This window comes from Dermacentor silvarum, chromosome 4, assembly GCF_013339745.2.
Source record: "Dermacentor silvarum isolate Dsil-2018 chromosome 4, BIME_Dsil_1.4, whole genome shotgun sequence".
Taxonomy (NCBI): Eukaryota; Metazoa; Arthropoda; class Arachnida; order Ixodida; family Ixodidae; genus Dermacentor; species Dermacentor silvarum.
This window is the reverse complement of record NC_051157.2, coordinates 104,792,344-104,802,254: the sequence shown is the minus strand read 5'-3', so window position 1 is coordinate 104,802,254 and position 9,911 is coordinate 104,792,344. Positions and strand designations below refer to the sequence as shown.

Genomic DNA, 9,911 nt, shown 5'->3' with positions numbered 1-9,911 from the left:
GCTGGTCAAGCAAGGGAAGGTACCTCCAAAAATTATCGCTCGAGAATACCAAAAACAGGAGGCGAGGACACTTTTTAAGAAAGCAGCCTGCATAAGAGAGCAAGCGTATATAGCCATCTTCTTCGTCTTCGGATCTTCCAATCTATACAAGAGGCGGAGTCCGCGCTAGAGCTCCCGAATCTAGGTTGAACTTGGTAGCAGCTAGGTTCGGCCTTGGCTATGCCTGAGTTGAGCTTGGTTATGCCAGGTATCTCTTAGGTTATGACGCAATAGATCGGCCAGATTCGCTGTGTCTCGAGCTTTGCGCGGCCTGTGCAAGCTTTGCCTTTTTAGATGCGAAGCATCTTATGGTCAGGGCTATGTCACTCCTTCCCTCCATCCATCCGCCGTGCGGCGTCCACACCCGCACTGCGCATGCGCATCCTCCTCCCCCTCCTCTCCTTGTCTCCTCTCCACACCCGTACTGCGCATGCGCATCCTCCTCCCCCTCCTCTCCTTGTCTCATCTCCTCTCCTCTCGGCATTCCTCCTGTCCTCTCCGACGCTCCTCTCCTCTCCGGACTGCGCAACGAATGGCAACACCTGCGGCTCCGCGCACGATAATGCGAAGCAGCTTAGGTTAGAGGCGAGGCGCGACGGTAGGCGCGGCTTACTCCGCTGGGGGGCGCCACTGTAGCTCGCGGTATAATGACGCGCGCGCTCCGCTCCTCTCATTCTCCTCCCGCAACGTCGCGATGAGTGCCACGGACAGCGCCAGCGTCAACGCCAGTGTCAGCGCCGTGGACAGCGCCGCGGAGAGGAGGGCTCGAGCCGCTGCCACGAAACGGCAGCGGCGACAGGCTGATCTGAAAACTAATGGGAACTTTAGTCGACCCCATGGCTGCTTTGCATACTACTCAGGGTTCCCCTACGGGAAGATGGTGTAATTTTTTTTACTGGTCTCACAAGACTAGTTGGAATGCCTTATCAAACGAGTCGATTCAGTAGAGATATCAGCAGTCATAGAGGCATTGCGTAATCAAGGAGTGGAGGAGGCATACGTGAATATCTTGGCAAATATCTACAAGGATTCCACAGCTACCTTGGTTCTCCACAAGAAAAGTAGAAAGATACCTATCAAGAAAGGGGTCAGGCAAGGAGACACAATCTCTCCAATGCTATTCACTGCATGCTTAGAAGAAGTATTCAAGCTCTTAGACTGGGAAGGATTAGGAGTGAGGATCGATGGCGAATATCTCAGCAACCTTCGGTTTGCAGATGACATTGTCCTATTGAGCAACAATGGAGAGGAATTACAACAAATGATTGAGGACCTTCATCGAGAAAGTGCAAGAATTGGGTTGAAGATGAATATGCAGAAGACAAAGATAATGTTCAATAGCCTGGCAAGGGAACAAGAATTCAGGATCGCCCGTCAGCCTCTAGAATCTGTAAAGGAATATGTTTATCTAGGTCAATTACTCACAGGGGACCCTGATCATGAGAAAGAAATTTACAGAAGAATAAAATTGGGTTGGAGTGCATACGGCAGGCATTGCCAAATCCTGACTGGGAGCTTACCACTGTCGTTGAAAAGAAAAGTGTACAATCATTGCATTCTACCGGTGCTAACATACGGGGCAGAAACTTGGAGGTTAACAAAGAAGCTCGAGAACAAGTTAAGGACCGCACAAAGAGCAATGGAACGAAAAATCTTAGGAGTAACGTTAAGAGACAGGAAGAGAGCGGTGTGGATCAGAGAACAAACGGGGGTAGACGATATTCTAGTTGACATTAAGCGGAAGAAATGGAGCTGGGCAGGCCAAGTAATACGTAGGATGGATAACCGGTGGACCATTTGGGGGGGACAGAATGGATACCAAGAGAAGGGAAGCGCAGTCGAGGACGGCAGAAAGTCAGGTGGGATGATGAGGTTAGGAAATTCGCAGGCGCAAGTTGGAATACGCTAGCGCAAGACAGGGGTAATTGGAGATCGCAGGGAGAGGCCTTCGTCCTGCAGTGGACATAAATATAGGCTGATGATGATGATGATGATGATGATGATGATGATGATGATCAAACGAGACCGGGACCGGCCTGAATCTATCGAACAAAAGGCAATGCGATCCTCTCGTCTCCCTCCCTTCTTGATCTAACACTCGTTTCTGCCCTTCTAAAGGACGCTTTGCTAAACTGACGACGAACTAGTACCAAGCACCAGTAGCAACTTGAATTTAAAAACACATATCGTATGAAGGAGTGCATTCACTTAACCAAAATGTCTCTAGCAAATGAATTCAGTCGAGAATAAGCTATGGTGCTAAGCAACTCTGGAAGCACCGTTAAAATAAATGAACAAGAGGCAACGGATACTCCTCAACTTGTTTCTGGAGTCACAGCTTTTAACAGCAGCATAGGCGGAAAGTTTTCATTTTTCCGGGGGGGGGGGGGAGGGGGGCTGGGGCCCGACCAGCTCTCCGAAACCTACCTATATATATATATATATATATATATATATATATATATATATATATATATACCCTCTGCTAACAATTTTCTGTTTCTAGCTTTATGGCAAAAGCAATTAAATTGGCAAATTGTCGCGGTTATCGTCGCCGTGATGTTCCGAATTAAATCCAAAAGCCATATACATGAGCGGCCCATACCCTGTGGGTGCGGGAAAAAGCACGTAACAGGGAGCCGAAAAGGTTGGCGGCTTGATGGGCATGATTTCTCACGCGCTCAATATTCGAGTCAGTTGTAGGTCACGTAATCAAACGCGAATGGGACGGAGAGCACGCGTCTTCTCCTCTAGCCCTGCCGTAACTGTGAATGACTGTGCGCGGCTGACGATTATGGGGCCCGCGTGCCATATCTAATTGTTGGTAATCGTTGGTGGATGCAATGATAAAGGGCAACCAGGGATGGCTGCTAACTTCATGCCTGCTGTCTGCCTTGCTGGGCTGTTTTTCTGCGCCCCTAGTGTTGCAGAGTTAAGAGACAGAGGTCATCGCAGATCACTCACAGAGGCCGTCAGTAGTGGACATAGAAATAAACAGATAATGAAGATGAATCTAATTTTCGGAGTTGCAGTGAATCGCGCGGCTGTACGAACCGTTTGCCTCCGCTCCCGGCGTTCTTCACAATGCTTGCTTTGTAAAAGCGAGTGCTCGAGGTCATCCAGTGAGGTATTTACAGGTTTACATGGTCCATGCTTATATGTCCACTATGTCCACTATGCTTAATATTTTAACTTTAGGTGAATGTTTACTACAATTTATATGGCCACTATAACTCGTGTAAGCCACACTTTTCCGTCGCGATTTTGACGAGTCTTTCATAGGACCAGGCCATGTGACCTCATTTTTCCAACTACGCGTATGAAATCCGCCGTAAATCTCCGCGATCGCCTCTTCTCGACATCCAGTAGCGACGCGCGAAAGTACGCTGCGCGTGACAATTCGCTGTTGAGCCCGATCAGAATGAACGCACGGGACGCGATTGCTTCTCAGTTGGATGTCTTTTTTAAAAATATTGGCTGTCAAGTTATGGGTGCGGAGCTTACAGGGGTGCGATCCTCACAACGATTCACACGGTAAGAATCTTCCTTCGTGTAATTGTCTTCTACTTCGCTATCACTAATACTGCTTCGCCTTCCCGGCCAAACTGCACTCTTTTTATTTTTTTAGTACTTTGAGTCCGAGTATAAGCGCTGCTGCGCACGACTTCTAGACTTCTATTTATTCTCATTTTGAGTGAATCCAGCTTGGCATCATTTCGGTTACTGAGTGAATTCTATATACAATTAAGGTGTTTCAGCGAACAGTTTTCAAAATTTTTGAAGGTGGCCTGTGGCAGATAGTACAATTCTTGTTCATGAGGTCGTCTACTCGAAGAGGCGGGCATTACTTGTACAAAAAAAATGAATTGAATAATCGACTAATTAACAAAATTAACCAATTAGGTTTTGTATCTAATTACCTTATGGCCCATGTTGTCATTTACAAATTCAAGCCGTGGAGTGCCGATCCACTTTGAACTAATTCTCAGGCAAACACCAGTGTCGAGATATTAATTCTCTAACTTTGCGGAGAAATACATTGCCATACCAGTCACTTTCTCAACAAAACGTCTTTTTATGCATCAAAGCACAAAAGTATGAAAAGAACAAATTATGGGATTTTACGTGCCAAAACCATGATCTGATTATGAGGCACGCCGTAGTGGAGGACTCTGGAATAATTTAGACCACCTGGGGTTCTTTAAGGTGCACCTAAATCTAAGTATACGGGTGTTCTAGCATTTCGCCCCATCGAAATGCAGCCGCCGTGGCCGTGATTTGATCCCGCCACCTCATGCTTAGCAGTCCAACACCATAGCCACTAAACAGCCACGGCGGGTAAGCGCAAAAGTAACTGGAACGCCAATCCATTTCTCCGCAATGTCGGGAATTAATATCTCGAAACTGGTGCCATCGTGAGAATTAGTTCCTTGTGCATCCACCTTGCGAATTCCACGGCTAGGATTTGTAAATTGCAACACGGGCCATAAGTTACTATGTTAAAAACCTAATTGGTGATTTTTTTTAATTAGTCGATTATATATTTCATTTTTTGTGCAAGTAACGTGCACCTCTTCGAGTAGACCAGCTCATGAACTAGAGTTGTGCTATCTACCACAGGCAGCCTTTAAAATTTTAGGGGCGAAGCTCCTTATAGCGGCACCCGTTCGTCCCCGTCGTAGTAGGTAGCCACGTCTAGTTTTATGAATTGCTCAATAGATGGCGTTGTGTGTCCGTATATGTATGTATACCCATATATACATATATATGTATACGTATAGTATAACCGCAAGCCGACTTCCGCTTCCGTTTCCACTTCCGGTTCCGGAAGCCAGCTTCCGGCTTCCGGAGAACGCTTCCGGCGTTTTATGAAAAAAAAAATCCGGAAGTTGTGTCCGTAGCGCGGAATCGAACCAGGGACCCCTCGCTTCCGAACGCGCGGCGCTAACCACTACGCCACGAAGCGCTTTTTTTTTCTTTCATGGTATTTATTACGAATACGTAAGATATTTCCATAGCGGCCAAAACAGTCAGCCGCGTCTACAAGCACAAAACAAACACTTCACAGTACAATTATTACGGTAAGAGTTCTCTAAAAGGGAGGCAAAAGGATACACTTCAACAACAACGGATACCAGTCTGGTTGGGAGTCTCTCTGATCATAAAAGTCTTTCAGCTGTGAAATCATCCGAATGAAATGTGACTTCGAAGATACAATTGGTTCTGCATTCCGATCTAGCATGCGAGTTTTCCATAAACTGTGCAACGCCATAAGCAGGAGCATATCAAAAGGCACATCGTCACATTGAGGTTGTATCAGATATCGTATTGTATAAGCATTTATATCAAAATCCTTTTTTAAAGTCCTTTGGAGAACGTCCCAAAACAATATGGCATCCTTGCAATCAATAAAACAGTGTTCTATGGTTTCCGGTACATTACAGAGACGACAGTTTATCGAAGATACAAAGATTCCTTTCCGATTTAACCAGGTTTTAACAGGTAACGTTTCAGTGTGCACTTTGAAGAAGAATGTTTTAGTGTGAGGAGGAATAGGCATTTTACAGACCCGTGTAAGGACGTCATCTCCAGGTAAGCCGATGTACAGCGATCGGTATAACGGAGGTTTAAAAAGCATATCAATTAGATCTTTATACAGATTTTTCCTTGAGATAGAGAATAAGTACTCATTTGAGAACCTCACTGCAAGAAAACGCACTGAGAGACACACTTCACGCATGAATCCCTGCAAATATGGATGTGAAGCAAAATTTGTCGAAATTACTAAATTTGGTAAAACGTTGACGAGATTAACTTGCAAGAATGCCCGAAGTAATGGATGAGAACAGTCGCGAAAAAAGACGAAACGAGACACTAATTGTCTAACATAAAGGTGAACCAGGCCAAGACCGCCTGCACTAACCGGTCTGAAAATATTGTCACGCCTCATTGGCTCATAAGATGATGACCAAATAAAGGTTGCAAATATTCGGTGAAACTGCTGTATGTAAACCCTGGAACAATGAATTATTTGCAGCACATAGAAGAGTTTTGTTGCCAAAAATAAGTTGCACGCTTTAGCTCTGCCAAAGATTGAGAGATTATGTGGAACGAATGTTTGGGCATAGCGTCTTAGGGTTGGTACACGTTCTCTCCAGTAATGTGCACTTGACTTATATGCATCCAATGGAACGCCCAGGTATTTTGGTGGTTGACAAGTCCACTCAATCTCAGCAAAATATGTCGGTTTAAATATCCATGAGCCAAACCAAAGCCCCAAACTTTTAGCACGGTTCATTCGTGCACCAGAAATTGCTCCAAATTCCTCTATTTTAGACACCACATTTGTGATGACTGGGCTTGTCCGTGCAAAAGAAAGCGAGGTCGTCTGCATATGCCAGAACTTTCACCTCTGTTCCAAAAACACTGAAACCATGAATATTAGTAGAGTGAATAACGTTTAAACAAAGTGGTTCCAAGTAAAGGGCAAAAAGCAATGGCGACAAGGGACACCCTTGCTTCACAGAGGAATGAATTGACACAGGCTTGGACAGGTGACCATTGACAATCAAACGAGTTGAACAATCATTATAACACAATTTCACACCTTGAAATATAACGGAGCCTACGTTAGCATGCTCGAGAAGAGAAAAGAGAAAAGAATGACGAACCCTGTCAAAAGCCTTAGCTAAGTCTACTTGTAGCATTGCTAGCTGATCATAAGAACTGGAACAATGTTCCAGTACTGTACGGGCGATGTGTATGTTTGTTTGTATTGAGCGGCCTTTCAGGCCGCAGGTTTGGTGAGAACCAATAAGAATAGACATTGCAAATTGTAGTCTGTTTGATAATACCTTTGCAAAAATTTTATAGTCTACATTAGACAGTGTAATAGGTCTGTAGCCTTCAACAGATCGCAGTTTCTCTCTGTCGGTGAATTTTGGAATGAACACTGTGTGGCTTCTAGTGAATGACTGAGGAAGAGTATCCAGATCAAAAGCAAGTTTGAAAATCTTGAGTAACATGGGAGAAAGTAGGAATTTAAAGGCTTTATAAAACTCGCCAGAAATGCCATCCGGACCCGGCGTCTTTGATATCGGTAATTGGTCAATAGCTAATTCTATTTCTTGTTGAGTGAAAGAACCACTAATGACAGAACACTCTTCTTCAGTTAAAGGGGTTACAAAGGATACAAAGCGTCTTACCACATTATCATTTTGTTTATCAGAAGGGGCGTTAAACAATGCCGTGTAGTAAAACTCAAATTCCGACATTATTTCCTTTGTATTAGAGACCAGAGACCCGTTCGAATAAATATCTGGTATTAGCCTGCTTTTTGCATTGCGGTATTCATCAAGTAAAGTTTGACGTGTGGGTTCCTCAGAATATAAAGTACGATTATTACGCGATCGAACACGGGCACCTCTGTAGCGTATTGCGTCATATTCCTGAAGTGCACATTTAGCTTTAGTAATTTCGTCCACATAAGAGCCAGGTGCCTCACATTCTAGATCATAGAGATTATTAAGACTTTTCAGTAAAGTATTTTCTTCTAATTTTCTATAGAACGACCTCACAGACCCGATTTCTATCGCGATTGACCGAACGTCTTGTTTGAAAAGCTCCCAAGAGGCAAATAAAGGCGTATCAGCAGCCAAACAAGTTTTGAGTGCCACCCGCACACGAGAAATGAAGTCCCCATCATTCACAAGTGAAGAGTTAAGTTTCCAGAGCGCCCAGTTCGGTCTGAAATTTGAACGAGTGTTTTTTCCAATCTGCGTGGTAACAATGCAGTGATCTGAAAAAGAAACAGGTTCTGCTTTACAGGACATTTCAGGGGATATAAGAGCCGATGAAACATAAATGCGATCAAGTCGTGTGTGGGTACTTCCTTGTGCATGTGTATAAGAGGGTAGGCTACTCGATGCCCCTGTGTCTATCAGTCCAGCCTTCTCAACTATAAGAGACAACACTTCAGCACTCCTATCACTACGACTAGGCCCAGTACGGTCATTTCGATTGCACACACAATTGAAATCGCCCATGAACACAACGTTACGGTCACAGTCAAGTAAGGTAGCTATGTTCTCAAAAAGATTAATGCGTCGCGGTGCATCATTAAAGGCATATACATTGATTAGGCGCCATGGCAAGCCATACAACATAAAATCGCATTGTATAAATCGCCCCTCACTGTCAACATTATATTCGACAGCAGAATATGGTAAACTCTTCCTGAGAAACAAAAGGCAGCCCGCCGAAAGGCCCACAGCATGTGACACAAATACATGAAATACAGAGAGAAATGGCTTCAAAGCCTTCTCAGTGTCCTCATCGCTGTCTATCTTCGTTTCTTGAACGGCTACGAAGTCAAAGTGTCTGCTGAACAGCAACCGGCGTAGCTGCACCTGTTTCTGGCGGGACCGGAGGCCACATACGTTAAACGTTGCAAAAATAAGTTGATGGGACAGCGCCATGGTGACTACAAGGTATGCCTCATTACTGCATGCGTTGATCTGGCGGGGAAGGTGGAGGCGAATCCTCCCCCGTACCAACTCCAGGTCTCCTTGATCTCGAGCGTCTGCACTTTCCAGAATGCTTTGATGTTCTCCGACGACGCGACTGTCTAGGACCGCTTGTTGAGTCACTTTCTTCACTCGTAACCGTGTTGCACGATGCAGGGCGCTTAGTTGCAGGTATTTCGGTGCAGACATGTTCGTCTGCAGCAGTGCGTGCTGTAAGATGGGGCTGTGTACTAGGCGGTTCCGTCTTCGAAGTTTCTGCAGCAGTAGCCCGACTGAGGTTATCCTGTTCTCTCGCCATTGGCTCAGAAGCAGTCGGCGTTGCCTTCACACAGTGGAGCGTCATATCTGCATTTTCTGCCTTGTCTTCAGATATCGCCGCGACTGTGCACTCACTTCCCGATGCCTTGTCGACAGCGTTGGCGTCAGACACCACAGCACCTGGAAGGTCACCCGTTGCATCTAAGACTTCAGTAGCATCCATGATATGGTCCTGCAACGCATCGTCGGGTGGTCTTGTGCGGTTCCGTAGTTTACCGGCGTATGTCACCACACATTCTTCTGCAGAGTGTCCGAACCGGTGACAATCCTCGCATCGTGGCGTACGGCAGTGTCGACGAATGTGCCCGACTCTGTGGCAGCGTAGGCATAACGGTGGCCTGCCAGGAATGAGTACTAGGCTCTGTAGGCCACAAACAGTCAGTAGATGCGGAATGTCACTGACGCGAACTCCATCCGCCAGTGACACTACGACGTCTCGATTAAGTGTGCGCATCTGTTCCATATCGGACACCCTCCAAGTTTCTGCAGATATGGCTTTAATCTTCCCAAATGACTGAAGTGCTTCATGTATGTAAATATCTTCCATGCGTTCAGGTAGCCATAGCAGCTTCATCTTAACTTCTGTAGGCTCAGGGTCTATCACAACACAGCGGCGGCCTCGAACCAGAAATTCACCACAAGTGACTAGCTTGATTTTAGCTAGCGCTGTCTTGCAAGTCACCATCCACACATGTGACATTTGAAATTGACCAATCGAGCTTATGTCTTTGAGATCGATAACGTTCCGGAGAGCATCTCTAAAGTCTTGGGCCCGGTAAGGACGACCAGCGAGGTCTGCATGCAGAAAAACGGAGTCGGCGACGAGCTTACCGGAGGGCAGACGAGGCAGGACGATACGATAATCATTACTGCTGGTAGAAACCTGTGCAGTACCTCGGCTTGATGCCGATTGATCCTTTGTGGCGGAGAACATCAAAAACGCGACCGTTTAGAACGGCGTCTTCGTCTTTCTTCTGTATCTGTAGTGTAACGCCACGAAGCGCACATAGACACACGCACCACGATGGC

At 45.7% G+C, this 9,911-nt stretch overlaps 1 protein-coding gene across 1 annotated transcript; it reads right to left on the bottom strand.

The window, feature by feature from the left end:
• Positions 1-5,025: 5,025 nt before the first annotated feature.
• On the bottom strand, positions 5,026-6,130 carry LOC119450467 (uncharacterized). Its single transcript, XM_037713911.2, has one exon. The coding sequence runs from the start codon at positions 5,987-5,989 to the stop codon at positions 5,132-5,134; it is 858 nt and encodes a 285-aa protein (XP_037569839.1). The 5' UTR covers positions 5,990-6,130; the 3' UTR covers positions 5,026-5,131.
• Between the last annotated feature and the right edge of the window lie 3,781 nt (positions 6,131-9,911).